The 27751-nt window shown below is 41.8% G+C and overlaps 1 protein-coding gene across 4 annotated transcripts; it reads left to right on the plus strand.

Annotated features, from left to right (window-relative positions):
* Positions 1–7796: 7796 nt before the first annotated feature.
* Positions 7797–27677, plus strand: FBXL3 (F-box and leucine rich repeat protein 3). 4 transcript variants are annotated; one of them, XM_015621992.3, is made up of 5 exons: positions 7797–7993; positions 12264–12627; positions 14700–14822; positions 17768–17939; positions 22795–27677. In XM_015621992.3, the coding sequence occupies exons 2-5, from the start codon at positions 12265–12267 to the stop codon at positions 23436–23438; spliced, it is 1302 nt and encodes a 433-aa protein (XP_015477478.1). In that variant the 5' UTR covers positions 7797–7993; position 12264; the 3' UTR covers positions 23439–27677. The 4 variants fall into 4 exon arrangements, with proteins under 4 accessions (XP_015477478.1, XP_015477487.1, XP_018861645.1 ...); XM_015622001.3 differs by lacking the exon at positions 7797–7993 and adding an exon at positions 8047–8156; XM_015621981.3 differs by lacking the exon at positions 7797–7993 and adding an exon at positions 8572–10668.
* The last annotated feature ends 74 nt before the right edge of the window (positions 27678–27751 follow it).

Here is a 27751-nt window from a genome sequence, read left to right on the forward strand (position 1 = left end):
ACATTTAAGATATTGGTAGATGGCTTCCACACCAGACAGTCTTGATCAAACTAGAACCATGAAATCCATCTTGCCTAACTTCTGACATTTGTAATCACAGAATCACAGAAAAGTTGGTATTGGAAGAGACTTTTGGAGTTCATCTTGTCCAACCCCCCTGCCAAAACAGGCTCACCTAGAGCAGCATATGTGTCTGCACTTTGAAGTAGTTCTGAATAGTTCACACACTTGTGAAGTACAATTAAACTTAGTGCAACTCTGCCAAGGGATCAGGCCAGGCTGGATCAGTGGGCCGAGGCCAATTGTGTGAGGTTCCACCAGGCCAAGTGCTGGATCCTGCACTTGGGTCACAACAACCCCAGACAGTGCCACAGGCTGGGGGAAGGGCTGGGAAGCGGCCCAGCAGCAAAGGACCTGAGGGTGCTGGTCAACAGCTGCTGAACATGAACCTGCAGAGTGCTCAGGTGGCCAAGAAAGCCAATGGCCTCTGGTCTGTGTCAAAAATAGTGTGGCCAGCAGGGCCAGGGAAGTGACTGTCCTTGTGTTGGGTGTCTGACCCATTGTCATTTTTAGAAAATTGGAGTGTAGCACCATCCTTACAAACTAATTCTATTTTTTAATTTTTCAGCCTTCTCTTACTTTAGATTAATAGGAGTATAAATTTAGACAATTGAGATTATGGTGTGGAAAGGACATGCCCCTGTTCATGTTTATTTAAAGTTGACAGGGTGAGGGATAAGGCAGTACTGCAGAAATGTTTCTCTCACACACAACTGAGCATCCCCTCTTACCACTCCAGGGAGGCATCACAGCCACGTGTGAGCATCAGGCTCCTGCACAGAGCTCAGCTCCTCACGTAATGGTTGAACCTTGGACATGCCGCTCCCACACTGTCTCAGACATTCACGTCACCGCATCTCCCCCGTGCCGATCTCTGCTGGTGATTATAGCAGATGCCAGCACAGGCCACTAATCAGATCAGTCCACAATAAGATTGCTGTATGCCTTTCCAGCAGTCTCACATGTTTTTCTGTCAGGTGTTGATCCACAGCCCACGCAATGGAAAGAGTCAGTTCTTGTTTGTACCACCCTTTTTGCCACAGCCCACCACACTCAGCTAATTTATACCAAACTCAGCTCCTGGCCAAGGCGAGGCCTCAGTACTTGCACTTGGATCATTAGTTTAAAAGTAGCTTAAACTTTTATGGGTGTATCCGCCCATTGAACACAATGTGAACAGTAAAAGTTAATAAGATACAGCTAATTAACACGTCACCATCAGGGCCAAATAAACTTGGTCCTTACAAAACAGGTTTTGACAATTCCATCATAATAGGCTTGTGTTTCAGCTAGACACAGGCCTAGCTAGGGAGCTTCAGGCCCACCCAGTCGTTCAGGATAGAACTCAAACTTTGCAAGGCTCTTCCACAGCCTTCTCGTTAAGCCATGTCACACATTGCGGGTGCCTTGTCCTTCAGCCCAAGGTGCACTGGAAGGGCTCTGCTGTCGCAGCCCCCACTCTCACTGATGGGGTCTGGTAGTGAGCTTATGCTGCCAAGCATTCCAGGATCTTGCTCCTCACCAGGTATTCCTGCAGAGATGCAGTCAAATACAGGAAAACACCCTGATTACACAGCAGCCAGATGCAGCAGGAACTGTGAGTCATTGATAATTACCCAAAGATGTCCCCTGCCAGCTGGTCCAGGGAGTTTTCTCAGGTAATACCCACCTCTGCAATCTCTTGGGATTCAGGAGGTGCTCTCTGCTCTTGCCTCGATACTTCATGTAGGCTGTGGGCTGCTCATTGAAATACAATCCCTTTGGATGTACCAAGTTTCTGTGTACCTGGAAGGGGATTTGGACACTGAAACCTTGGATGGGTACTTGAGGCAGTGCTTTGGGTCATCCACTGAGCAGCAGACACAGTGCCCTTTGCTATTGCCATCCATGGCATGGCTTCTATACTCCCACTCATTTCTGCATCCCAGGTGATTCAAGTATCCTTAGCCCATATTAGGTCTCCGCTAACCTAGTATTTCCACCTCTCCATCTGTTCACTTAGTAACAGTCCTTTCCTGAATGTGACTGCATACATCCTCCCCTGCATGGTTTAATTTTTCTGCTCACTCAGCTGCCCTGGAGAGCATTCCCACTCTACCCAGCCCTGTTCCTAGTTCTCATCTCTGCTGCGTACTCTGCCAGAACAGCCATTAGAGGAAGGAAGAATGGTATTAAACATACTGGCACATGAAGGGAATGCATACTCCACTGTTGGCCATGTGGGCAGCAGTGTCACACATCACTTGAAGCTAAAGATTCAGGTGGTTTGGTGTGAACAGGGTATGATCTACTAGCAGTAATTCACCATCCTAATGCCAATTAACAAGGATACTTAGAAACTTCGCTAGGGGACCTGAACAACAGCTTTTAAAAAGCATTTGCCTGAGGGCAGGTTGTATCAGTGGATTCTGTCAAAGAGCAGTAATTGCATTGGGATGATCCAAGCTACAGGGTAAACAACTCTCCACAGGTTTTGCTCAAATGGATATCATGTATGTAAGATGATACGCTGGATTGGCATCCATCTCTGACTCCCTTTTCTCCTATACAAACAGAATGTGAGCAACAACATTCCAGTTGTTATTCATAAGATTGTTGTCTCTATTTCTACATCTTTGGGTTTTTCCATACTCCTAGTGGGTTGTGGAATTGCCTGAGTTCATTAATCTTTATTTCCCTCCTGTTGGAGGCTGGGCACAACTATGTACCTCCCACCAAGCAAATTCTACATTTTGGCACACCCCTAGTGCCTTCCTGCTGACTGAATTTGACATTTCCCATTAATAGGTGCCCATAGGCAGGACTTTGGATCTATTAATCCAGCACTCTCATACACTCATAGATCTGGTGAATAACTTCTGCGTTTTGCCTCCAGCACTAGGATACAAGACTTAGCAGCAGGCCATGTTTGAATACCAGCTTTAGGGTGTCCTTGCAGGACACATTTTACATGACACAAAAGGTACCTTCCTTCTGTGTCTTGGTACCAAGGCAAACCCTAATACAAATGCCATCCCCTTCTTGGCACTAAGTCTGTTTGGGAATTTTTGCCACTGTGGCTTGTTAATCATATTAACTCCTCACCCACTGGCAGAGTCAGCTGAACTGCTTTGCAAGAAGCCACACAAAGCACAGAGAAAAGTCTTGTAAAACAAAGAACTCCTCTACCAGGATGCTGTCAGACCAACCTATCAATGAACTGGCACTGCCCTTTCCAGCAGCATTGTTCTGTCCGTGGATCATACCGTGGCAAAATGAGGTGCTGTGTGTGCTGCTGGGCACAGCTCAGCCCATTCTGCCTGTTTGTGTGGCAGCCCTAGCCAAGGCCATGCCACGAGACTCCCCTGTCAGAGGGGCCCCAGCAAACAGCAGTTTTTACTCTATTACCTAACAAAACAGAGTGGTACAACAGCTTTTACCCATGAAGCAACCATGGGAGCCATTCATCTGGAAAGAATTACTAGAGCCTCTAGAGACAGAAACAATATTTAGACAGTGAGGAACCTTTTAAAATAATTGTCTGCAGGTTCTACTGAACCATGAGCAACAACATCAGGTAATCAGCCTGTTGCAGGCAACACTCTCCTGCTGTTGCTCAGCCTTAGTTTTATCTTTTTATTTTTCTGTGGCCATGAGGCCTTAAATTGAGGCTCACTGGTTTAACCATTTTATTTGCAGTTTCTGTTTTAAAAAAAAAAAAAAAGAAAGTTGAATTACAGCTCCTGTTCTGTAAGGTCTTGTTTGTGATGGATAGAATATGCTTATTTTATCAGTCTGTATATCAGTATAAGAAAGTTCCTCACCACAGAAAATCTTCCTGTATAGACACATTAAGAAAATAAACCCAGGAAATTTCCCTAATGATATCCTTTATTGAAAAGCATTCACTTCTCTTGGCATTGCTAAAGAACACGTTCAGCTTTCCTCTGTTTTTTTATTTTTAGCATGATCTGCTGAGAATTAAGATAGTTACAGATATGCTAGACCACATCTTTCAGCCACTACTCGTCACATTAATATTCTCCCTATTCTTCAGAACTTCTATTTTCATTTAATGAGAGTGGGCTACTCATGCCCTGCAAGCCTGACATACTTTCATCATAGCTGGATCTTGTCTGCTGTGGTTACTCTCTTCCAATCGCTTCTGTGACTTTCCTCTCTGCATTCTTATCCCTAGCCAAATGCAAGCCAAGCTTATCAGGGTGGAGCACAGCTGCTTGCTTCAGGAATGCTTCAGAGCTACTTGAATATGGCCAGAAAATCAGCACAGGAGACTTTCAGTGCTAAAAGGTGCAGCATTTAGAATCAAGACCTGGAATTTGAAATGCTGCCGTGGCTTCATCAGGCAGGCAGTCTGCCAGCTAAAATGAAGAGTTACTGTTAGACACTGGGATTTTACTGGCTATCTCTTGGCTTTTATGTCTGTGGACTGTTCCTCATCTTCACATGGTGATAGTGACGGCTGCTTCACATCTCTGCTATGAGTGAGGGACTCTCCCACCAGAAAAACTGAAACTTCAGAGAGCTTTTCCTTCTCTTTTGGAAAAATAAAAAGTTACAATGCAGTTCCCTCAGTGGTCTCATTTTTGCATAGCAGGGCTCAGCACAGGCCCTGGCCTTTTTCTGTTACTACTGAAAGCATACACAAAATAAAATAAACTATCATTTAAAATATTCCTCTCTCAAAAACCCATCTGTTGTCAGTTAAGTGATTAGTAAGGCAGAAAGACTACTGAGTGCAGACACACCTGACAGAGATGTCCAAGTTACTGACTAAAGCTCCAAAGTGCCCAGCCACCACTGGCAACTACACGGCTCTTTCACAGACCAGCCCAGACCTGCGGATGTTCTTTGAATCTTTACTGCTTGGCCCCTTCTTAACCTGCTGCCCCCTATCTCAGTGCCAGCTACCTGAGTCCAAGAGCTCTGCAGGGTTTTGCCTGCCAGCTAAACCAGAGCCAGCCCTGAGGGGTCACCAGGAGCCCACACCACTAGCTGCCCACAGGTTTTCTTTCATTCAGTTCTGATAAACTGCCCGGTTCTTGTGCTTTGCCCACAGACACCACAGACACTTTTGTCTGTGCTCTGCGCCGTGTCCAGGGCCTAGTTCAGCCCCAAGGACAGAGCTGCAGCTGCCTTTCTTGCTGATTTTAGCTGTTATGTACCCAAACAACGTGATGCTGGGAGTTCTTTTTGCACTTGTTTTCCTCTCCTACACACACAAAGGGTGCCTAAAACTTACACAAGCAGTTACAACAAAACAAAGGGCTCAGGCAGTGAGCCAAACTTAGTTTACTCCAAAGATAAGGCAGCAAACTGTAACTGCTCAGCACTGTAAGAAGTCCCGCCCAGTAAGTCAATAAAGTGAAACTCAGATAATGCAAGTAAAGATTTTAAAGTAATTTTACCTTAAAAATAATGAAAGTGCAGCTGTTACATGTTCCAAAACTTCTACACAAACTCAGAAAATATTTGTTTTGGTCAAAACAGGTTTCTCTTTTTTTCTTTCTTTCTTTTTTTTTTTTTTTTTCTTTTTCTTTTTTTTACTGACTTCACATGGCATGGCTCAGTTACATCACATCATTATTCACATAATGCTGCCTTAAATCAGTAAGAGAGATGACCAGGAGAAGCAGCAGCTGCTTGCTCGTATTTGTTGATAAAAAAATAGATCCTTCTCCCCACAGACTGGGTCCAGATCTAGTTCCAGCCTTTGAACTCAGTCTGACTTTGTCTCCCACATCTCCAGCAGATTGCAAGTTACATACTTGCAAATATGACTTGCCTTTACTCCAAACTGTTACTGGGGGCTGTTATCTTCCCACCGTTAGAAATCAGCTCTGAACTGGAACACAAGGGCTGAAAAGGGAATTCCTAAGCAGTGAGAATGGAATTTTTTCAGATGGGGATAGCAAAACAGTTAATGTTTCTTGGCAGTATTCGCTTCATTCATAAACACATCTCATTGTCTACCAAGGTTTATGTAGCTGTCTCATATAACTGAGCAAATTAAACAGTCACATATTTGCTGTTACAAGGTTGTCTAAGATACTCATTAATCTGCTCAAGGTGAGGTGATAGCTCACCTCTTATTTCCAGATTTTTGTTGCCTTTCCTGAAAAGCTGAAGACTAGATGTAGATTCATAAAAACACACAGAAATATAATGGCTGAGCTTTAGTAAACAGCTCAAGACATTCTGAAATGGAGAAAAATAGATTATTTTCTCACAGAAACTCAAAATATTTTTTTTTTTCTCACTGAAAAACAATCCTTGTTTTTGGACAAACCTTTCCCCCCTCCCCACTAATAATCTCAAGGAACTAGACTTATTAAATAAATAAATAAATAAATAACAGACTTAAAGTATGCAAGGAAATGTATTTCTATAAAATGCTTCTTAAAGATCTCAGGGATAGTGACATTTTAGTGACCATTGAAGAATGTTTCAAAGCCATTTCAAGACAGGGGCAAGCACTGGATCACAAGTGCTGTTTCCAAGAAACTTAATGGTAGGAATTTGGATTACAAAAATTTGAGCAGTAATTTATTACTATAGCTTGCAATAAGTGAATAATTAAGTTTTGTGAATCTCAACAACTGTAAAGAGTTTGGACATATACAGGATTGAAAAATGAGTGAATTGTACTGGAGTATACCACATTTGCAAAGGACACAGGATGACAGGATTTGCACCCCATGGGGAATGTCACACATCACTTTGTCTTCTCTGCCTGGCAAAATCCCAAGCACATAATTCCCAGCACCTGCCGGCTCCAGGACACATTATGTTTACTTTCCCTGTTACATCTATTCCTAAGGCCAGCCTCACATGTGGTTTTCAAATCACAGAACATATCTGGCTGTACTGGTGATGAAGATCCAGCTCCATTGCTGGGAATATTCAGAATGCCCATCTGGCCAAGAAGGTCAGTGTTACCCTGGCCTGTATCAGGAACAATGTGACCAGCAGGGACAGGGCAGGAATTGTCCCCCTGTACTCGGCACTGCTGAGGCCACACCTCAAGTGCTGTGTCCAGTTGTGGGCCCCTCACTGCAAGAGAGATACCGAGGGGCTGGAGAGTGCCCAGAGAAGGGTGATGGAAATGGGGAAGAGCTTGGAACACAAGTCCTGTGAGGAGCAGCAGAGGGAATTGGAGGTATTTAGCCTCAAGAAAAGGGAGGTTCGGGGTAACCTTGCCACTTTCTACATCTCCTGAAAGGAGGCTGTAGCCAGGGATCATCGGGATCGGCATCTTCTCCCAGGTAACCAGTGATAGGACAAAAGGACATAGTCATAAACCGTACCAGGGAATGTAAAAGTTGGACATTAGGAGGAATTTCTTCACAGAAAGGGTGAATGAGCATTGGAATGGGTCGCCCATGGATGTGGTGGAGTCACCATCCCTGGAGACATTTAAGGAGAGACTGGACATGGCACTGAGAGGCACTGAGCGCCATAGTCTAGTTAATATGGGGGTGCTCGATCACAGGTTGGACTCGATGATCTCGGAAGGTTTTCCCAACCTAACTGATTCTGGGGTTAGTCCCAGTACGTCCCTAGACTTCCCGGCTCCCCTCCTGCCCGAAGCCGGAGGCGCCCAGCAGGGCCCGCAGCGCAGAGCGGGAGGAGGAGCGGGCACTCCTCGCTGCCAGGCGCGGCGGGGTGCGCTGAGGGGAGGGCGGAGCCGCCGCCTCCCCGCCCGCCGCCATTTTGGCTGGTCCGCGTCTCTTCCGCCGCTGGAAGTAAACAGAGAGCGAGGCCGGGAAGGAGCGAAGCAGCGGCGCGGGCCGGACGGGACGGACCGGACGACTGGGCGGAGGAGGCGGCGGCGCTGGGGTCGGCTTTGGCGGAGAGAGCTGATGTGGCCGGAGCGGAGGCGCCAGCACGGCCCGAGCCCCGGTTAATGCGAAGCGCAGCAGGGAGCCGCCAGGTGATGGGGCGGGAAGGGGCGGGCGGCGCAGCGGGACCATCCGCAGGGTCCCAGGCCCCAGCAGCGGGCTCCGAGCAGCGGGCGCGGCGGAGCTCGGGGCCTGCCGGGCTGTCGGAGCCCCGAGCCGGGGCTGGGCTGGGCCGGAAGGAGCTGAACCCTCAGGGTAACCTTCTCGGGGAGTAGCGAGCGATCCATAAATCCTAGTCCGTCATATTTGGGGGTCGCTGCCTCGCAGCCTTCCCGTGATAGCGGTAATAAATCGTGAAACCCTCGCTGTGTCCAGCGGAGCAGGTTGTTTGCGGCAGGGAGGGGTTGGGTTCGTGTCCGGGTCGCCCCCACTTCCAGCCCGTGCTCCCCTTTAGCACATTCCTGGTGTTCCTAGAACAGCCTTTGTGCGGGGTGAGGCACAGCGAGCTCGGCTGGGCAGGCTCTTGGGAAAGCGTTATCAGTCGGGTGCAAACAGCTCTGCACAGTTTGTTTTGTTTGGTTTTGGTTGTGGGGGTTTTTTTGTTGTTTTTTTTTTTTTTTTTTTTTTTTTTTTTTTTTTTTTTTTGTAACTGCCGTTGTGTTCCGGCTGCACCTTAGTCGGCAATAAAAACAATGTTAAGCACGTGCTTTGCTCCTCCTCCTGCTCGGTGACTGAACTGTGATTAGGGTTGGACAGGACTATTGCAAACAAGATAGCGTGGGTTGCGCCCAGGTGCGGAGTTCAGAAACAAGCCCTTACAATAGGTGGAGAAATTTACTTGGAAAACCTTAAGGAGTCAGGCACCCGGCTTTCACCCATCTCTCTGCCCCGGTAGACTTTGGTATTTTTGTTGGTTTGGTTTTTTTGGGTCTTTTTTTACCTTTTTGCCATGATCTTAACTTCCAAAACAAAGTTGGTTATAGCAGCAGTTTGAAAAGCAGTGATACTTGTGTGTTTGGAGTGTGTCAGAGAGAGTTAAAAGTCGGATGGATGGTTCCTGTGTGGCTAAAAAGTGATAGGCAATCATCTCTTGAAAAATACGTTTTACTCATACAGTAATTTGCTAGCATGGGATTTTGCATCCCTTTCTTCCTTGTTGAAAAGTTTGCCTTGGATTTCAAATGGTCAGACCTTTAAATTACTGGATACGCAAAGTGAACTGAACTTCTAATTGCATTTGCCTGTTCTATGTTAAATATCCAGAAAGGTTTACTCTCTTAAGTGGCCTTTTTAAAATAAATATATTTTCAGATAGCTCTCTAAACTCTGCAGGCAAATATGCATTCTTTAAATTTTGTATTTGTTTTATTGTTGGCAGGTGAAGAGGTTTAAAAAGCAGTTACCTTTAAAAATATTATGATACTTACAGAGCTGAAATGAGACACCAAAATTTAGATGAACAAATTGTTTAAAAATTAGATGACAAAACAGTCACACAGTTCTTAAAATAATATTTCTTAGTCTTGAGCTTAGGCACTTTTTTCCTGTTTGGAAAAAGTTTTCCAAGGAAATGTTTTTGAAAGGTTATACTTAATCTCTTTTTAATTACAAGATGTCAGTAACAAAAAAAGTTGTCTGGAAAGATGTGGTTTTTCCCCATCACTTGCTTTAAGTCATGGCATTTAGAACATGTAACTTCTTATTTTCTTGGAAAAAGAAATCATCATCAGTATACCTCTAGTGATGGCTGTGTTGTCTCTTTTTCTTTAAGTTGGCTGTTAATAAAAAATGTGGGACAGTATCCCACAGCTTCCATAAGTGGCTTTTGGTCTATAACCAGTGTATATTAACTACTTAGACCTCATTCCAGTTAGCTCAGAGATGCACACTGAGAGCTGTTGATGACTTGGTCCACTCCTATCTGCACATCCCAGAGGCCTTTTTTCCGGAATAAAAATGAGTACAGTTTTTTCAGTGGCAGCTCTCTCCTGGCCTTCTCTGAAAGGGAGACAAAAAAGAGGGAAAAAAATCCCCAAAACCCTACCTTAATGCTGTGACCAAAGTAACCTACTTAATAGGAACATTTATGCAGGTTTACTACCTTGCTGGGAAAAGATGAGACAGGATCTCTGTAAAGCAAGACTTGGAGAGCCAGTCTAACAGTACCTTGTGTAGCTTTTTACAGATGGCGTTGCAAAGACTTGGACAGGCAAGCCTGAATTTAGCAAGTTAATAGCTTGCCTGTGGTGAATGCTTGTTGTAACCTAGTTGTTTGAAATATCTCTTTAGGCTAAAGCTTAAACTAATGTTGCATTTCAGACTACCTTATTATAAATATTGTTCTTGTACTGCTGAGTTATTATCTGTAACAGAAACATGACAGGCTTGCAGTGGATTTGCCAGTTAATTCCTGATTAATTTTAAGTTGAACTCCCTTTTCACGGTTGCAAAATCCAATTCCTTTATATTTTTGTTAGTTGCAGATGGTTGTGAGTCACTGTTCAGTTTTCTTGCTTTTCTTCCCTGGTGAGGTGGCTCAGCAACAGAACTCTGGCAGAAAGCTCGTTCCAGCGCAGGAATTGTGTTCTGCATAGTCCCATAGACGGGAACTGAATCATGGAAAACAGTTCTCAGGAAGCAAGTAGAGATTTTTGCCCAGTACTGTTTTCATCCTCTGCTTGCCTCCAAGTGTGCTGGGATTAAAAATAGGAGTTGAAAAAAGTCAAGACAAATTTTTTTCATCAGTCTTCCGTGACCGTATGTTCAGGTTTGTCTGCATCATCTTATGAGTGGCTTTAGATCTTAAGCGATAGCTTGCTTCTGTCATGTGAGTAGCTAGGATTAAAGCCTTTTAAAGATAGGTAGGGAGGTGCTGGCTCTGAGAAAATAATCTGTGATGCATTGGATTATGAACAGTATAAATTTTAGCTGGCATTTTGTTTCAAGAAGTCCTTCCAAACTTAGTCGCAGTACACAGCAGAGAAACTTAACTTTTCAGATCCCAGAAAGACTGGGTGGGCATATGATAATCCTTGACGTGTAATTGTGCTTGAATGTTAAACCAGGATGAGATTGCTGTGTATGAAGTCCTTGTTTATCTTCTAGAAATCAGGGAGGCTGGAGGTGCTTTATGTGTCAGGCTCACTCCGCCCCTGGATTCTCTCACCTCTTTAGAGACTGGAATTGGGCACATTGTGTTTAATTGTGAGGTAGCAGACATGCTACCTTTAGGACATGATGTGCATCATACTGAGACTTTTAAAAATAAATGATCATATGCCAAGTTCAGTTGTAAGATGGCACGTACAAAAGAACATCTTTGGATTAAAACACAGTGAGCTGTTGATTTATTTCAGATATATGTAGTGGTAAGGGCTTTTTTCTCTTTAATAATGTAATATAAGGTACAAGTTGTTTAAGTGACGTTGTTATGGAAAAAGCGTGTGCTACAACGTTTTGCCTCAGACTTGCTGAATTTAATACAGTTTTGAAGATTTTTTCGTGGCCCTTCTCTAAATTTTTTTTGCGGGTTGAAACTTCGAGATTTAGTGGAAATCTTCTCTATTTTTAGTGGAATTCTATCCTATAATAGTTTCCTATATAGGAATAGATAGATTTCCACTAAGAAACGATATAGTTTCTTAGTGGAAATCTATCTTTATATCTTATCTACTAGTTAGCTGTAAAAATGAAAGTATACCAATCTATTTAGCAAAATATATTTTTAGGGATACTGACTTAAAACAGATGCCTATTAAAGTAATGTGTTTAAAATAAATTAATTAAAAAAGAAAATACTCTTCCTTTCTGAGAAAAAAAAAATATTTGGTCTGATACAACAGCTGCAGTATGCAATGCCTGCAAACATGCATACAGTAATTATTTACTTCCTTGCCTGATTTTTATCTCCACAGTTTCAAGTGTTGTTCCTAATAAATACGACTGGGGGGCAGCAATATTTATGTCAGTGTTCAAAAAATTGTTTAGAAGATTATTCTTAACATTAGTAGAACAGTAGAGTAATAATCAACAACACAGTGAAGCAAATTAGGTTCAAAGTGTTCTCAAACACACGAATGGAACACTGAAAGGAAAGTGACTGTTATAAATGGGTTGGCACAGTTAATGATTGAAGAAGTAGTATTAAAGATATCAGTTTAGATGATAATGTTATTTCTGGACTGCCACTCCAATTTGTTACTTGGGTCTTTTTACCTTTAATATATGGCAGGATAAAAAATCCTGCCAAGGTGTTGTTGCATAAAACGCCCTTTTCACCTCCATGGTTTTATATTAATATTTTTCTCAGCTCTTTTACATTTACAAGATAAATAGATTTTAATTTTTTTATTACTTCTGTAGAATGAAACGAGGAAGGAAAACTAACGAGGCCAACAGCAGTTCGTCTGAAGACACAACTGAGAAGGAATCCAAGAGACACAAGGTTGTAGAGAAAAAAACCACAGTTGTGCAGAGTCCTGACTGGGCAAATCTGCTCCAAGACATTATCCTACAGGTATTCCAGTACTTGCCACTTCTGGATCGTGCTCATGCATCCCAGGTCTGCAGGAGCTGGAACCAAGTGTTTCATATGCCTGATCTCTGGAGGTGCTTTGAGTTTGAACTGAACCAACCAGCCACATCGAACCTGAGAACTACACACCCCGAACTAATCAAGCAAATAATAAAGAGGCATTCCAATCACCTGCAGTATGTTAGCTTCAAGGTAGTGTATTTTATAGGCTTTTCAAAAGTAACTTTTATCCTAAAAAGAATGGGGCAGCTGTCAGTGTGGAAAGTGGACTTGTTTTCAGGCTTAATATACAGAAGAAATGGGTTCTCTAAATGGACCATGTAGACATGATGGTTACCTCCTTATTAACTTGTTTTGGTATATTTTTAGGACCAAAACATGGAATAACAGTACTGAACATACTTATTCATTGTCTTATTTCTGTTAGATGGGAAATTTTTTTCGTTGGTGGTATGCTTTTTCAGGTTTTTTGGTTTGTTTTTGTGGATCCTTTGTTGTTTTTGGGGGAGGGGAGTTGTTGGGTTCTTTGGTTGGTTTTTGTCTTTTGAGTTTTTTCTGTAGCTGTTAGGCTGCTTAAAATTCTACTTAATGAAGTGGACAGAAATAGTTCTGATATGACTGCATGTGTGGGTTACTGCCTCAGAATTAAGTTCAATCAGGATACATAAGTTGCGTATATCCCCATTTCACATCCTGTGGGTACTTGGCTCTAATATCCATGGTTCAAAAACATCTAATGCACAGAGAGTTACTTCAGTGCTACTAGTCATCAACTAGCAGTTTTAGTATTAAATTGTATGGGATTGTCTGTACTCAGCACAACTGCATTTCAGGGGACTGAAAAAGTACATGGGATTTGCATAGGATGGTGCATGTACTGACTGTGCCTGGCTGAGAAACACCGTTTGATGAGAATTGGTTCTGTTCACACTGTGGAATTATTTTCAGCAGGTGAAAGCCTTTAATGTGAGCTTACATACCAGTGTGTTTTGAAGGGTGTTGTGACTCTCATGGCTGTGTATGCATCAGTTATGTGAGAAATTTGGAAAGGAAATATGTTCTGCAGCAAGTTCAGTATACTTGTTTCTGAGATCAGGCAGTTCTAATGCTGGAATCATCAGCATGTGAATAACTGAGTCACCTCTGCCTGATCACATGTATTGCTACTGCTTGCTTGCAATAACAAACTGTTACCATAAGGTTTGCAGGGTTTTTATCAGCATCCAAATAAAGAAAACCTAGGGCTGTAGTGCATTGACCTCTCAGTGTCTTATCTCCTGTCTATGTTGCTTTACGCCCAAAGAATTTCGGATGCCCTTTGCTCATAAGGTAATCCATTATTTCTTTCATGTGTCACTTCAGCTGTCCTCAGTGGTGCAGAATGCACAAGGAAGTGGGTGTAACACTCACCGTTCCTCTATAAAAGCTGAAAACAAGAGGTGTGTTTTCTGTATGCAAAGGAAGATGACATTGTTGAAAACCAAGGTTTTTCAGCTTGCGTTTGAGCAGAAATTGAACATTCATTGGATTTAATCTACTGCTGCCAAGGTAGCATGGCTTATGGTGAAGTTAAATTTGATCCTGTGATCAAGCTTTATACTGTTCTGTAGGTTTGCAAAGCTGTCATGGCTGCTGTACACAAGGGGTTATTCAGAAACCACATCTGAGTGTCAGGGGAAGTCCACTGGAGACACACTAAGTGATTTGGTTGGGTAGCAAGCTGACTAATGAAGGTTGTGGGGTTTGTGTTGGTTGGTTTGGTTCGGCTTTTTTAGAGTATCCATTGCATCTGTTGCGGTTTCTGTGGTGAAGGGCCAGTCATACAGGTTCACATGCTAATGCACTTAAGTCTCCAGCAGCTCAATTTTATGAACTGAGCCACTGTAAAAAGAAGTGTCTTTTGCACCCAGTAAAGCATTTACAGAATTCTTGCATTTTTGTAAGGAGGAATGTAAAGAGGAATTGCAGTAAGCTCTGGACCCTCCACTTGCTTGTTACTTGACATGGAATGAGTATCTTGGAACAAACTGTTTAGCTGACCCCTCACCGTGCTGTATTTTACCCAAGTGTTTAGAAGAGTAGTAAATTTATAGCAAATAGTCTTGGATTTTTGGTTCATACTTTTTGGGGGAATAAAGAATAGCATTGATGGATTCATAATGAGGAGTTTTTTTGACATCACATTTCAGAAGGTAAAGTGAAAAAAAAAAGTTAAAGAATGTATTTGCAGTGCTTTCTGAACACAAAATTCATTTTGTTTTAAGGTGGACAGTAGCAAGGAATCTGCAGAAGCAGCTTGTGATATTTTATCACAGCTTGTGAATTGCTCTCTGAAAACACTTGGGCTAATTTCAACTGCCCGGCCAAGCTTCATGGATTTACCAAAGGTATTTTATTATGTGTATTTTCTATTGAAAAGTATTGCAGTGTTTCATACATTACTTCTGTAACTTTATGAAAAGTGTATCGTAGGAATATGAATCTTTGATAAAGAAAAGTTTATTAGTGGTCTGATCTCTAATAAAGGGAGGAGCTGATATGTAGAGTGATGGATATATAATGTTCCATTCAGTCTCTGAATCATGGGAGAACGTAGGCTTGACCTTGTTCTTCCAAGTCCTCCTGAGTCCTCCTGTCTGTTGACCTCAATGCAGTGCTGAGCAGCATGGTGCAAGTTAAGAGGCTAGACAGTTCAGGTCTGTGTAATTGTGTTGTGGGGTTTGTTTAGGAGACAGTTACAATCAAATAAGTGGTAGAGTTTTATCCATGTGGACTTGCCATAGGACTTACACAATCTCTTCAGAAAGAAATTTGATTGTGATTTGCAGGGCTTCATGTCATGCAGTCAAGCCTCAGCATCCTTGGTGAAGTGCACTGTATTTCTGAAATTTTCAGTCAAGATTTTTAACTTGCATGTTTACTGAAAATCAAATCTTGTTAGAAGGCATTTAATCTGGAAGATAACAAATCTCTTACATATGCTTCTAGAGAAGCATTCTTGCTAGTGGGATGGAAGTGTCCTATTGCTAAGGAGCAGGGGAGTGGTTGTGAAGGGCCAGGTACAAATAGACTATTAGCTAGATCTCAGTGATGTCATGGCTGGTGAAGGCAGTAAGGACAAGGAAGAATTAGAGACAGCCTCGGGAACGGAAGTAGGCTGCAGATAAGGTTAGCTACAGGTTATCAGTTATTATCCTTGCAGTGGTCACTGCCACATCATGTAGCTGTCTTAAATATGTATTTTTAATCCATAGTTTTCAAAAATGCTTTTCAGATGTTTATCAAGTTTTGCTCTTATTTTTTTCCTTTTTAATGCTCTTCGAGGTATGATGATAAGAAAACCTGAATGTAGTGAAAATAATCCACAGTGTGTTAAAAATACTTTGTCCTTTCAACTCTTATTATTTTCTTTATTAATCTGGATGCTGCTTTAACTCTTAGTTTTTGCTAGAGGTCATCTTAGGGTCATGTCCAGCTTGCTGAGTAATTACTTGTAATTGTTCATGCTATGTTCTTATTCATCTTCAAGGCTTATAAAGCACAGGCATCCTTTTCTTGTTCTAAATAAGTTCACATTTGGCCTTTAAAAAAATAGATTCAAAATAAGCTCAAATTAGCTCTAAGGATAATTTGCCTTTTGATGTTTACAGCTTCAATAGTTTTGTCACTGGCATAAGGGAAAACTAGTGAAAGTAAAGAATTGAATTTGATCATGACTGAATTATGGTAGGTTTTTTATTTTTATCAGACTGTATAGGAAGTCTGAACCTACTTGGCATTATCTTCATCGGTGCTGTTTTGTTGTCAAGTGACCTGACATGTGGCAAACATCTGTAACTCATATTTGGAGTTCTGTTGCCTGTCTTTTCACTAAGTACATTCTAGGTGAGTAGAATCTTTTAAAGAATGATACTACAGACTACAGATGTGGCAATATTGAAAAGACCAACTTTTACATGTTGGGATATTGCCTGTTTCCCATTAGCTCTTCCAACTAGAAGGTTCAAGTTACTTTTTTTTTTAAAGTGTGGTTAACTTTCTTTGCCTTTCTGTTTAACAGCCTTCTTTTTCTAAATACATACATACAGAATAAAAATACAATACAGAATAAAAACACAGTACTTACACTCTGATAATACAGTGAAATAATATTAAAGCATCTTTTCTTCTGTACATAACATACATAAGCAGCATACTGTCAGGATAGTTGGAGTCGCTAAAGTGCACTAAAGCCAAAGTGCATAAAGATTCTGAGTTGAATTTCCTCTTTCCATTTGCATGAACTGACTTTGAAAGTATATGTAAATGTTAAAGCAGTAAATCCTATTCTACATCTAATTGTGTGGCAGTTTTATCAAAAATCACAAATATATGACCTAAGAATGTACAAATATTGTTGCCAGGCTTTCTCATGTAACTGTATTCAGGATATGTGCCTGTGGCTCATAGTGAAATAGGCTTGAAATCCAAGTAGCAGGTCAATTTTTTTAAATACTTAATGAAGCGCATAGAGAAAATACTTCTTTGAAGTCTTCTATCTGGTCGGTCTTCTAAGAAATCAGGAAGATGAACTAACTGTTCACTTCATACCACCAGTGGTTTCTACAGTCATTGCTGTATCTGCTCCTTAGTCTGTGTTTCTCAAGTTCAGGCTCCCAAGGCTCTGTCTTTAATAATGAGTTTCAGTGGTTAGGCAAAAATGCCGAGCACTTGTCCTACCTTATTTGTGCTGCTTATTCAGTAATTAATTTATTTCCTGCTTCTTGGCTCTGTTTGGACCACTCCAGTTTCCAAGAAATCCATCCAAATCCTAAATACTCTTGTGTGGGTGGTGGGCGAGGCAGTGCAGTCATTTGGCTTTGGATACAAACACTCCTGACCGTGTTTGCATCTTACCAGTGCAGCACAGCTTGCCATGCGGGACTTCCTCTTCTAGAAGATGCTTCTTTTAGAGTGTGACTTGCCTCATCTGTTCAAAGGACGACAAAAAAAAAAAAATCCTCAGAATTAGGGCTTCTAGTTTTCCCCTTGGCTTGTGGTCTTTCTGGAGATTTAAATTTACACAGTGGATTCCCCAGGGTCATGGTCTTAATTAACATCTGATGTTACACATTCTGATTTGCCCTACTCATAAACAAATAGCAAAAAGTTATTACACCTCCTCTACTAAAAAATGTCAGTTTTAGTACTACTTTTTAATTATGCAATATCAAAATATGCTTTTTCAACAAATGCTGTCAAGAACTAAAAATTAGGACTGCTGTGTACAATGTAAATCCCTTGAGATTTTTACTTCAGATACTATTCTTTCATTTTAACTCTTTTTTTTCAGTCTCACTTTATTTCTGCACTGACAGTGGTGTTTGTGAACTCCAAATCCCTCTCTTCACTTAAGATTGATGACACACCAGTAGATGATCCATCTCTCAAGGTTCTGGTGGCTAACAACAGCGACACGCTCAAACTGTTGAAAATGAGCAGTTGTCCTCATGTTTCTCCAGCTGGTAAGCTACTGTGGTTTTGGGATTAGCCTCTTTGGGATTTGTTGGTTGGTTGGGATTTTCTAATACGTGCATTAAATTTTATCTGAAGCCAGTACACCTCTGAAAAGATAGGGGTGGGGTAAGAAGGAAGATGAGTATGGTATTACCAGCAACTGTCCCTGAATAAAGTACTTTCAGCTGGTGGTCAATCCATCTATCCTACCACTTCACAGTGACTACTGGGCTAATAATAAAATAGTGCATCTCTTTTGTGGGAAAACAGTTAACCTCATGTGGAACTTAATGAGAATATATCAAATTGATTGTACACTATTTGTGCAATGACCAAGTATTCCAATAGAGTTAAGATTCTTTGGAATACAAGTTTCTTTTCCATATTTCATTATGTGTGGATTTTGACTGTTGCCATGCCATGGATTAGGAAGATGCTGGTTTTCTTTCTGAAGGAAAGTCATTGCTGGAGGATAACTGCAGACAGCATAAAAAAGGGGAGATGAGACTGTGCAAAACTTCTATTGTCACCAAATGTACTTCTCTAACACTCTTAAGTGTGTCTGTAGCAACAGTGAAGCCAGCTCATACCAGAATGAAATCACTCAAGATTGTTGAAGTTCACGGAATTAACATTTGTGGTAGACTTATGCAACACACAGCAAGTTTAAGATTTATTCACATCCCATCAGCTTGACACTTACAGGTTTTCATTGAGAAAGGGAAGAAAAATTGTAAATGAAATGCTGGCAACTTCGTATGATTCCTCTTCTGAGAAGGAGTACAAACTATAGAATAGTTTATATATATATATATATAATATATAAATATTATAACCGTAACTTTCTTCCTGCAAATACATTGCAGCTGTAAATGCTAGATTTGTTATCTGTCAAATTCACCAGCAGGATTCGTCAAAGGGGAAAGGGGAAGGCAGTACTGTTGCAGAGGGCATGTTACTGTAGTGAAAACAAACAAAACAAAGTTAATACCTTTTGCAAGAATAGCTCTCAGACAAAACCTTGTGTTTGGTTTTGTATAAAGAAGTCCTGAAAATGAAGGACTGATTTTTTTGCAGCAACCTGGTCCAGCAAAGTGTTAAGGAATTAACTTCAGTGTTGCCTCCTCCAAAGCAAGGAGGAGTCGTTAGTCCTAATCTTAGATGGGTGTTGTTTGAATTGGCTTGAGGGACTGGCTTTTCCAGCTTAAAATTGTTTTTTGAGAATCCTTGTGCCTGAGAAGTGCAAGAGCTGTAATGTGTCTATCAAGAGGAAAAGGCTTTAGCAGTAATTCATCGCTAGGCAGAGAGAGTAATTTCCTTGGAACTGTCAGCTCTAGCAGACTTTGCTGGTTTGTGGATAATCCTTGCTAGAAGGCTTCATTGGAACATCATACACTTGATAATTTGGGAGGAGACATGGATGTGTCCTGATTGATGTATCTTGCATGTTTTAAATTGAAGGAACAATGGATAAGAAGTGGTCATACCTGTTTAAGAAGCACAACTGCTATTGTCTTTCATGGAGTGGAGATTAATAGATTGGGGTAAAATGCATTAGTAACAAAGCCAGGAGTGCTAAGCAAACAGTAGAAGAGTTTAATTGCTTAATTCAAGTATGGGTGTGCCTTGAGATGAAGAAAAGTGGATGCATTGGGTTTGCATGCCACTGTTTTGTGGGGCAGTGAGGGAGCTACAGGAGTGGCTTCTGTGAAAACTGCCAGAAGCTTCCCCATGTCCAACAGAGCCAAAGCCCATCAGTGACAATGGTAGTGCCTCTGGATAACCTGTTTAAGAAGGGGGAAGGGTACTGCAAGAGAGCAATTGCAGCTGGGGATGAGTGAGAATACTTGAGAGAAACCACTCTGCAGACACCAAAGTCAGTGAAGGAGGGGCAGGAGCTGATCCAGGTGCTGGAGCTGAGAGTCCCCTGCAGCCTGTGGTGCAGACCATGGTGAGGCAGCTGTGCCCCTGCAGGCCATGGAGCGCCAGGGTGGAGCAGATCCACCTGCAGCCTTTGGAGGACCTCATGTTGGAACAGGTGGATGCCTGAAGGAGGCTGTGACCCTGTGGGAAGCCCATGCTGGAAGAGTCTCTTAGAAGCACTTGTTGAGAGAGGAGTCTATGGTGGAGCAGGTTTGATGGCAGGAATTGACCATGTGGGGAACACTGGAGTCTGTTCCTGAAGAACTGCACACCATGGAAGAGAGCCACGCTGGAGCAGTTTGTGAAGAACTGCAGTCTGAGAAGGACTCCTGCTGGAGAAGTTCATGGGGGACTGCTCCCATGTGAGGGACTCCGTGCTAGAGCCAGGAAAGAGCGTGAGGGGTCTCCCCTTGAGGAGGAAGGAGTGGCAGAGACAGCGTCTGAAGAACTGACTACAGCCTCCATTCCCTGTCCCCCTGTGCTGCTGGGAGGGAAGGAGGTAGAGAAAATAAAGAGGAAGTTGAGCCTGGGAAGAGCAAATGAGTGAGAGGAAGGTGTGTTAATATTCAGTTTTATTTCTCATTATCCTACTGATAATGACATTCAGTTGATAATAAATTGATTTCCCCAAGTCTGTTTTACCTATGATGGTAATTGGTGAGTGATTTCTCCCTGTCACCCTTATCTTCACTCCTGAGTTTTTAATTGTATTCTCTCTCCCCTGCCCAGCTGGGGAAAGGAGTGATTGCACAGCTTTGGTGGGCACCTGGTGTCCAGGGAGGGACCACCCACCAAATGGGGATCAAAAGAAAGAAGCTGGTTTGTGGATAGTTGGCTTCAAGAGCAGGCAGGCTGCAAAAATGAGACTTTTGAAGGGAAATGTGACCTGGATTTTTTTTTTTTTTTTTGTAATGGGAATATTATAATTAGCAGGCTGCAATAAATGTGGAAAAACTTTGTTGAGCCAAAAAGGCTGTGAGTTGCAAAACTAATTACTTATAGATTGAGTTAAAATGTCTTCAGATTAGAGGAGGGGAGAATGTTCATTACTAGGTCAGTTCTCAAGAAGTTTTTTAGTGAAGGACAGAAAAGAGTAATGAAAGTAGACCAAAAGAGACTCCACTACTGCAGGGATAAAGGAAGAAGATTGGTATCAAACAGTGAATTACTCTAAGTTACTTTACAAAGATAAAGAGGCACATTTGAGTTTGGGCTGCAGAAACAAAGGCAGTGATGTATTTCTGATCTTTGTGAGCTCACATGAAGTTTCTTCGGCTTGTTGTTTCCACTCTGAAATACTAACTCCTGGAACAGAGGGAATGGGAAGTGTTCCTGTAAAGGTGGTGTTTCTGCTGTGGCATGGGGGTGAGAAGGCTGCTTCTCTTGGAGTGAGAGATAAGAAGCAGAGCAGTGTCAGGTGTGCCTGCATCAGGGACATCATGGGTCAGGGATTTTTTTGATGCAACTCTGTGTAGCAAGATCAGAGAGCAGAGCACAGAGGTATAGGCAGTGCCTGGGGATGTTCTGTGCAGTACATGGGCTCCAGGCAGGCCCTCTAGTAGCTGTGTACACTGTCAGCTCTGTATGTAGGATGCATACTTGCATTGACAGACTGTGCATATCCAGTTCTAGACCCATAAAAATCACAGTAAGTTGAACCCCAGCTCTTCCCTTTTTGCTTTGCACTGGTCCATAATGTACCCCTAAAGTTAAAGATTATTTGTGGAAAGATGGTAGCCAGGACAACAAGCTTTGTCATGGTGAGAAAATGTATATGGATCTTGAAACTACCTAAAATACTTTATAGCTCAACAGATGTAGGTATTCTGAAGCAGCATGTCTGAGTTTCCTTAGAGAGTGATCATAGTAACCCTTCTGATTCATGCAATGTTTTTGCAGTGATTTTTTTTTTTTTAAAGAAAGTGTTTCTATGCTTAGTATAGCCTTAAGTTTAATAGCTGCACCTTAAAGTAACTGCTGTTCTCTGAATTTCTTCCTGTTGCTTCAGAACTATAGTGTATTGAGCTCAGGTTTTTCAGTTCCATGTGAAATGCTATGTTCTCATCCCCTCTATTAATGGAAAGGCCGTATCCCACATTTCATGCAGTTTTCTGGGTCACATGAAATGCAGAGGACTGTGTGCTGTTCTTAGTGCTTTTTATTTTTTTCAGTACTGTTAGCAGTATAATACCATCACTTGTATCTACAAATAGTATGAGTGGAAACCTTAGACTGACCCAGATTCTCTTTTTAATGTTTTTGTCTTCTGTGAGCTGCAGATTATATTGAATCATTAAAGAGAGTCTGAAAATTGCTATTCTAGAAATTACTGCTCCAAATTTCTAGTGTTTTGTTGTTTTTGTTGTAGCTTTTCCAGATTTTAGCATTTTTACTTTCCTAGAAAAAACAAGTACTTACAGCAGCAGCCTCTCTATTCAATTAAAATCTAACACAAATTTTACTTTTGCTTTACGTTTGCTTTCTTCAAATGACAAATTTCATTCACAGTTGCTTTGTCAGCCATAGAGCAGTTCTTCCAGAGCTGGCTAAGGAAATCCTTTTATCATGAGTAAGGACCTTTCACAAAAATGAGGTTGAATGTAAGTGGTCTTACAACAGGGCAGAACAGTTAGAATATGCTATTTATATATTTGTCACTTCTATTTATGTATTTGTTCACTTCTTTATAAAGAAGTGGTCACATTGTGTGTGTTTGTCTTACATGTAGGTATAAAGAAGTCAAAAGATCCTGCTTGTGAAAAAGATTAATGTTCAGGTTGCCCAGTTTGATTTGATTTTGATTTAAGGTGTTGGTTGCATGTTTGACATAGGTGCCCACAGCACCCTCCTGACACACATACACAAATTCCCTTCTGTTTCTTGTTCAGTCATCAGTGCCTTTATCTGTGTAACCCCTTGCATAATGTTCTCTTCTCGCAGGTATCCTTTGTGTGGCTGACCAGTGCCACGGCTTGCGTGAGCTGGCGCTGAACTACCACCTGCTGAGTGATGAGCTGCTGCTTGCTTTGTCTTCTGAGAAACACGTCAGGTTAGAACACTTGCGCATTGATGTTGTCAGTGAGAATCCCGGACAGACTCAGTTTCACACCATTCAGAAGAGCAGCTGGGACGCTTTCATCAAGCATTCTCCTAAAGTAAACCTAGTCATGTACTTTTTCTTGTATGAGGAGGAGTTTGACCTGTTCTTTCGTTACGAGATTCCTGTCACTCACCTTTACTTCGGAAGGTCGGTCAGCAAGGACGTGCTCGGCCGCGTTGGGATGACGTGCCCGCGCCTGGTTGAACTGGTGGTGTGTGCCAATGGATTACGGCCGCTGGACGAGGAGCTGATCTGCATCGCGGAGCGGTGCAAGTACCTGTCGGCCGTGGGCCTCGGGGAATGTGAAGTCTCTTGCAGTGCCTTCGTTGAGTTTGTGAAGATGTGTGGCGGTCGCCTCTCTCAGCTCTCTATTATGGAGGAAGTTCTGATTCCTGATCAGAAATACAGCTTAGAGCAGATTCATTGGGAAGTTTCAAAGCATCTTGGTAGAGTCTGGTTCCCAGACATGATGCCCACTTGGTAAAGTCCTTAAAAGACTCCAGGGTGAATGGAGTAGCACCTTAAATGCAAGCTTATCATATTGCAATTTCCTGTATAAGCTTATTTAATAATATAAATTTTACTGCAAGTCAATTAATGGTTTGATTAGAAAATTAGTTGTTCTTTCAAAACATATTTTGGAACTTAAGCACCACAAATAGAGTTCCTAGCTCTAAAACCTGTTTTTATCCAAACTAAATTCAGGTTTCTGTTTTAGATTTCTTCTTTGTCGTTAAAAGTGACCTCAGACATTTTTGGAAATAAAAATTATTTAAAATATTGAAATGTATTTGCAAAATACCAGTTTTAATATCCTGATTTTCCTTGAATTAGATTAGTAGTATTGGACACAATCATATTTGATCTTAAAAAGCCAAACAAAACCCCACCAAAATTGCATGCTTTTGTTGCAGACTGTAGCATATCTAAATCCAGTCACCCCAGTGACAATTATAAGAAGTGTTTAGTTGCCTGGGAAGTACACACATTCTGTTAAGTCATAAAGGCAAGAGCAATACACAGTAATAAGTTCAGGCTTCTAAAGCAGTAAGTTTTACCACCTTATTCAACAGATTATTAGATCCATCTAAAATGTATTTAGAGTGTTAACCAGTAGCGTGAGCTACCAAAAGTGATGTGGGGTTTTTTTCTACCCTCTATGCATTTTAATGTAGTTTGCTTATGGGGTCTCTGATCTGCGTCTAAACCTGTTTTAAGGTATTTTATGTCTAGCTCAGGAAGCGAAAGCATTCTTGGGAAAAATGTAGATACATTGTATTTAAAACCACACTGGAGGTAATGAGCTTTTGTTGCACATTAACCGGTTTGGCAGCATACAGTGAGATGGAATAATGTATGGTTTGTGAAATGAACCCAGCAATGTTATCCTGATGACGTGGGTGAGAGCAGTGTGAGGTGAGAAAGGTAAAATTTGAATCTTGACCAAGGACCTTTTCACAAAACCTTAGACTTTTTGGCTGCTTTCAGTTTTACAGAAATGACATTGGAACAGTTGCTTAAGCTGTATAAACTAACTGTATACTGTAAATCTGTTTCAGAAATGTTTATGTATAAAGTGAATGTTTGATAGATAATAATTTTTGTATACCTTTAATTCAGCTAGTTCTGTCATTTCTTAATATTTAACAACCCAAAAGGAGTAGATTTGGTGAAGTAGAGCAATAGGCAGAAATATGTTTCGAACATTTGATAAATCAGTTTTATTAAAGGAAGTTTTTAGTTTGTAAGTATTGTAGGCAAGACACTGCCTGTAATCTGGATGTGGCTTGTGACTTCATTTCTTACTGCCAACAGTTATTTTCTCCTTGAGGTTACGGTTGGTAACACTGAAGTGTTGCCCAGACAGCTGCATGTTTGAGAGATGTGGTCAGCCCTCAGCAAGGCAGAGCTGCCCCTGTGGGCCAGGTTGAGCTTAGCTGGTGGTTGCTTCTCACTTGAGCTGTACAGCCCCTTCTGGTAGTAAGTATCTCTGATTTCAGTCATGTTTATCCAAGTGCATAATTCAGTGTAATACACTTATGAGTGTATTTAAGTTCACACTATATTTTGAGCAAACAATGCTCAGCGGACTGGACATCTTTATAGGGAAATTGTATGTTTCTGTAGAGCTTTGATTTAAAAATTGCATTTTATGAAATATGCGGTTTTTGTATTAGAATTTGTTAAATTAATGTAATACTATAATTTGCTTTTATTTGTACAAAAGGTGTCAATATATTTAGTCCGTGAAAGTAAAAAAGCTCTGTGTCTTTTATAACCTGACTCTCAGAACTGCCTGTATGAGAGGTGGAGTGACACTTGTAGTCTGGGGAACAGGATTTAGTTTTCGCTAAATTAATGTGAAATACCATTAATAACGGAGCCAAAACCTCTTTGGACCTTGGCTGTAGGTGTCCCACTGCTGGCAAGATAAGTCACCAAAATGCTGGTAGTGGGAATAACTGAAAGGCAAGGCAGAACCTCAATTCCAGATCCCACTCCTGGAATTCACAGCTTTGAGACCCAGTGTTCTGCTGCTCACAGAGAGGCCTCTGTCACACCCCGGTGTGAGGAGCGTGTTAGGAGCTGAAGGTGGCAGGGTTGGTTGTAGCAGAACTGCCGTCCCAGCAGGATAACCAGCTGGCCCTGTGAAGGCTGTGTTATTGCACTGACTTGAAAAAGTCCTTCTGAATGCAACACATTATACTGGTTGTCAAGATGTTCAGAGAAAGAAAGCTGCTTAAAAGCAGTTGTCTCTCTTTTCCAGTGGAGGTCAGCAGTTTTTATACATTGAATCAATTACTGCATCCTTTGTTCAGAGAATCCATCTATAACATAAACTTGCCAGGCAAGCCTACAGTGCTTTTTTAGCAAATTCTGTATGTCTTATTTTGCCTTCTATATGTTGAAACAAATGAATAGTAAATACCTAAAAATCATGGCACAAGTAGTGAAAACTCCCGAAGTTCACTAGTAACATGAACGTGAGTGTTATAGATGTATCATTTTTCCCTGAGTTCACCTTTGTTATTTTCAGAATAACAAAACTCAGTGTTGGCTCAGCTGTCCACTTTTGGGTAGGAGTTAATGTGTGCAGTGACAAATCTGACCTCTGAATCCAAGTGGTTACAAGTTAGGATATTGAAGGTAGCAGCTCTCCTAGTCCAGGACACCTGTGGGTGGGTTTATGAGGGGGAAGGCAGAGACCATTGGTATCAATGATTTTCATTGCACAGCCCTTTGGGAAGCAGGAGCAGCACTCTCCATTTGACCTGGACAGATGATGAGCCAGGATCTGCTTTGCTGGAGAACCCTCCTGGAGTGAAGTGTGGCTTACAACCCTGAGCAGCCCATGGGTGTAGCAATGCAGCAGTTTTGCACAAGACCACTGTGCAGACTCGGAAATTGTAGTACAGAATGACTGTGTATTTTTGCCCTCAAGTGCAATGTGCATAAGAGCAGAACCAATACTCTCTAAAGTGGTGAACAAGTCCTGTATTCCAAGTGTGAGGAAAGACTGAGTGACAGTGACACAATGCCAGGCTTATCCTTGAGCCTGGCAGTTTGGACAGACCCCTGCTTCCTACTGTTGGGCAAGTGCTAATTACCACCTGCTTGTGAGTGAAATGAAGTGAGATCCTACCTGTTTCTGCTCCCTGTGGGACTTTCAGGAGGCCATCCTTAAGTGTTTGAGGTGAACAGGTGGTTTTCGGTCACAAACAGACCATCAGGTGCACAGAAGCTGTTTGTGACTGGTTTTTTTAAGTTATAAAAGTGTCATTTTTATGGATCTATTCTAGGCTTGTCTAAACTGTGCAGAATTAGCCTATTCATTACCTCTGGTTTTTCGGGTCTAACACTGTAGGCCTAACTCAAGGATTGTGGATTCTGCCTTCAAGAGAGCACGGCACTCAACAACTTCAACGCATTCCAGTGTAGTGATTCCAGTTCAGCTGCAGCAACAGCACCTCTTTCAGGGTTGGAGTTTGTACTGGTGGAGTTTATTCCCACCAAGCTGTGCATTCAGTCTGAACAATTAATTAACATATAAACCCTCTCCAGTTGAGAAGCAAAGAAAGTGAGAGCTCTCTCTCCAACCCCTGTGCCCAGAAGGAATGAACACTGGGCTCAGAAGGAGCTCATGTTTGTTACATAAAGGACAACTCCTACGTTGACAATTGGTACCTTTAAACTGAGGATAGTGTTCAAAGTGTGAAACAGACACACGTGGCTGCATGGAGGAATCCCCTCATCATCGGCACTGTGATCTGTGGGCTTGCTTCTGTGATCCCATTTCCCCTTCAGAGCTTTGAACACTGGGTTGTGAGGTTGAGGATTTTTCCTGGGAAGACAAATGTGGGTTTAACAACATTGAGAGTTTCAAAGTCATAAAAACATGCATTAATGAGAATGTGACTTCTGTAGACAGGCTTGCTACCAGCCCCTTTGACTTCCCTAGAGCCTCCTGGATTACCTTCCTGGTGGTGCTAAGTGGTGCTTGGTTGCTGGCTGAGGTGAAACCACGACAGTATCTTAATCCAAATCTGAGCTCAGTCACAGAGGCCTGTGACTTTGGCTAAAAAGACTCAAGTCTTTGATGCAAAAGATGAAGTTTCACCTAACAGTGAAAGTAGCAGCTTGAAGAAAGGTGTGCTCATCCCCCTCATTCCTCTCCCATTACCTCTCCCATTCATCCCATTACAAGATAATGCAATTCAACTAACTAATTTTAGTGACTTTATGAATATAAGGGTAATTTTCAGTCATTCTAATTATTTTAATCCAAGCACTCTCCCC

The sequence above is a fragment of the Parus major genome, chromosome 1, assembly GCF_001522545.3.
Source record: "Parus major isolate Abel chromosome 1, Parus_major1.1, whole genome shotgun sequence".
Lineage (NCBI taxonomy): Eukaryota > Metazoa > Chordata > Aves > Passeriformes > Paridae > Parus > Parus major.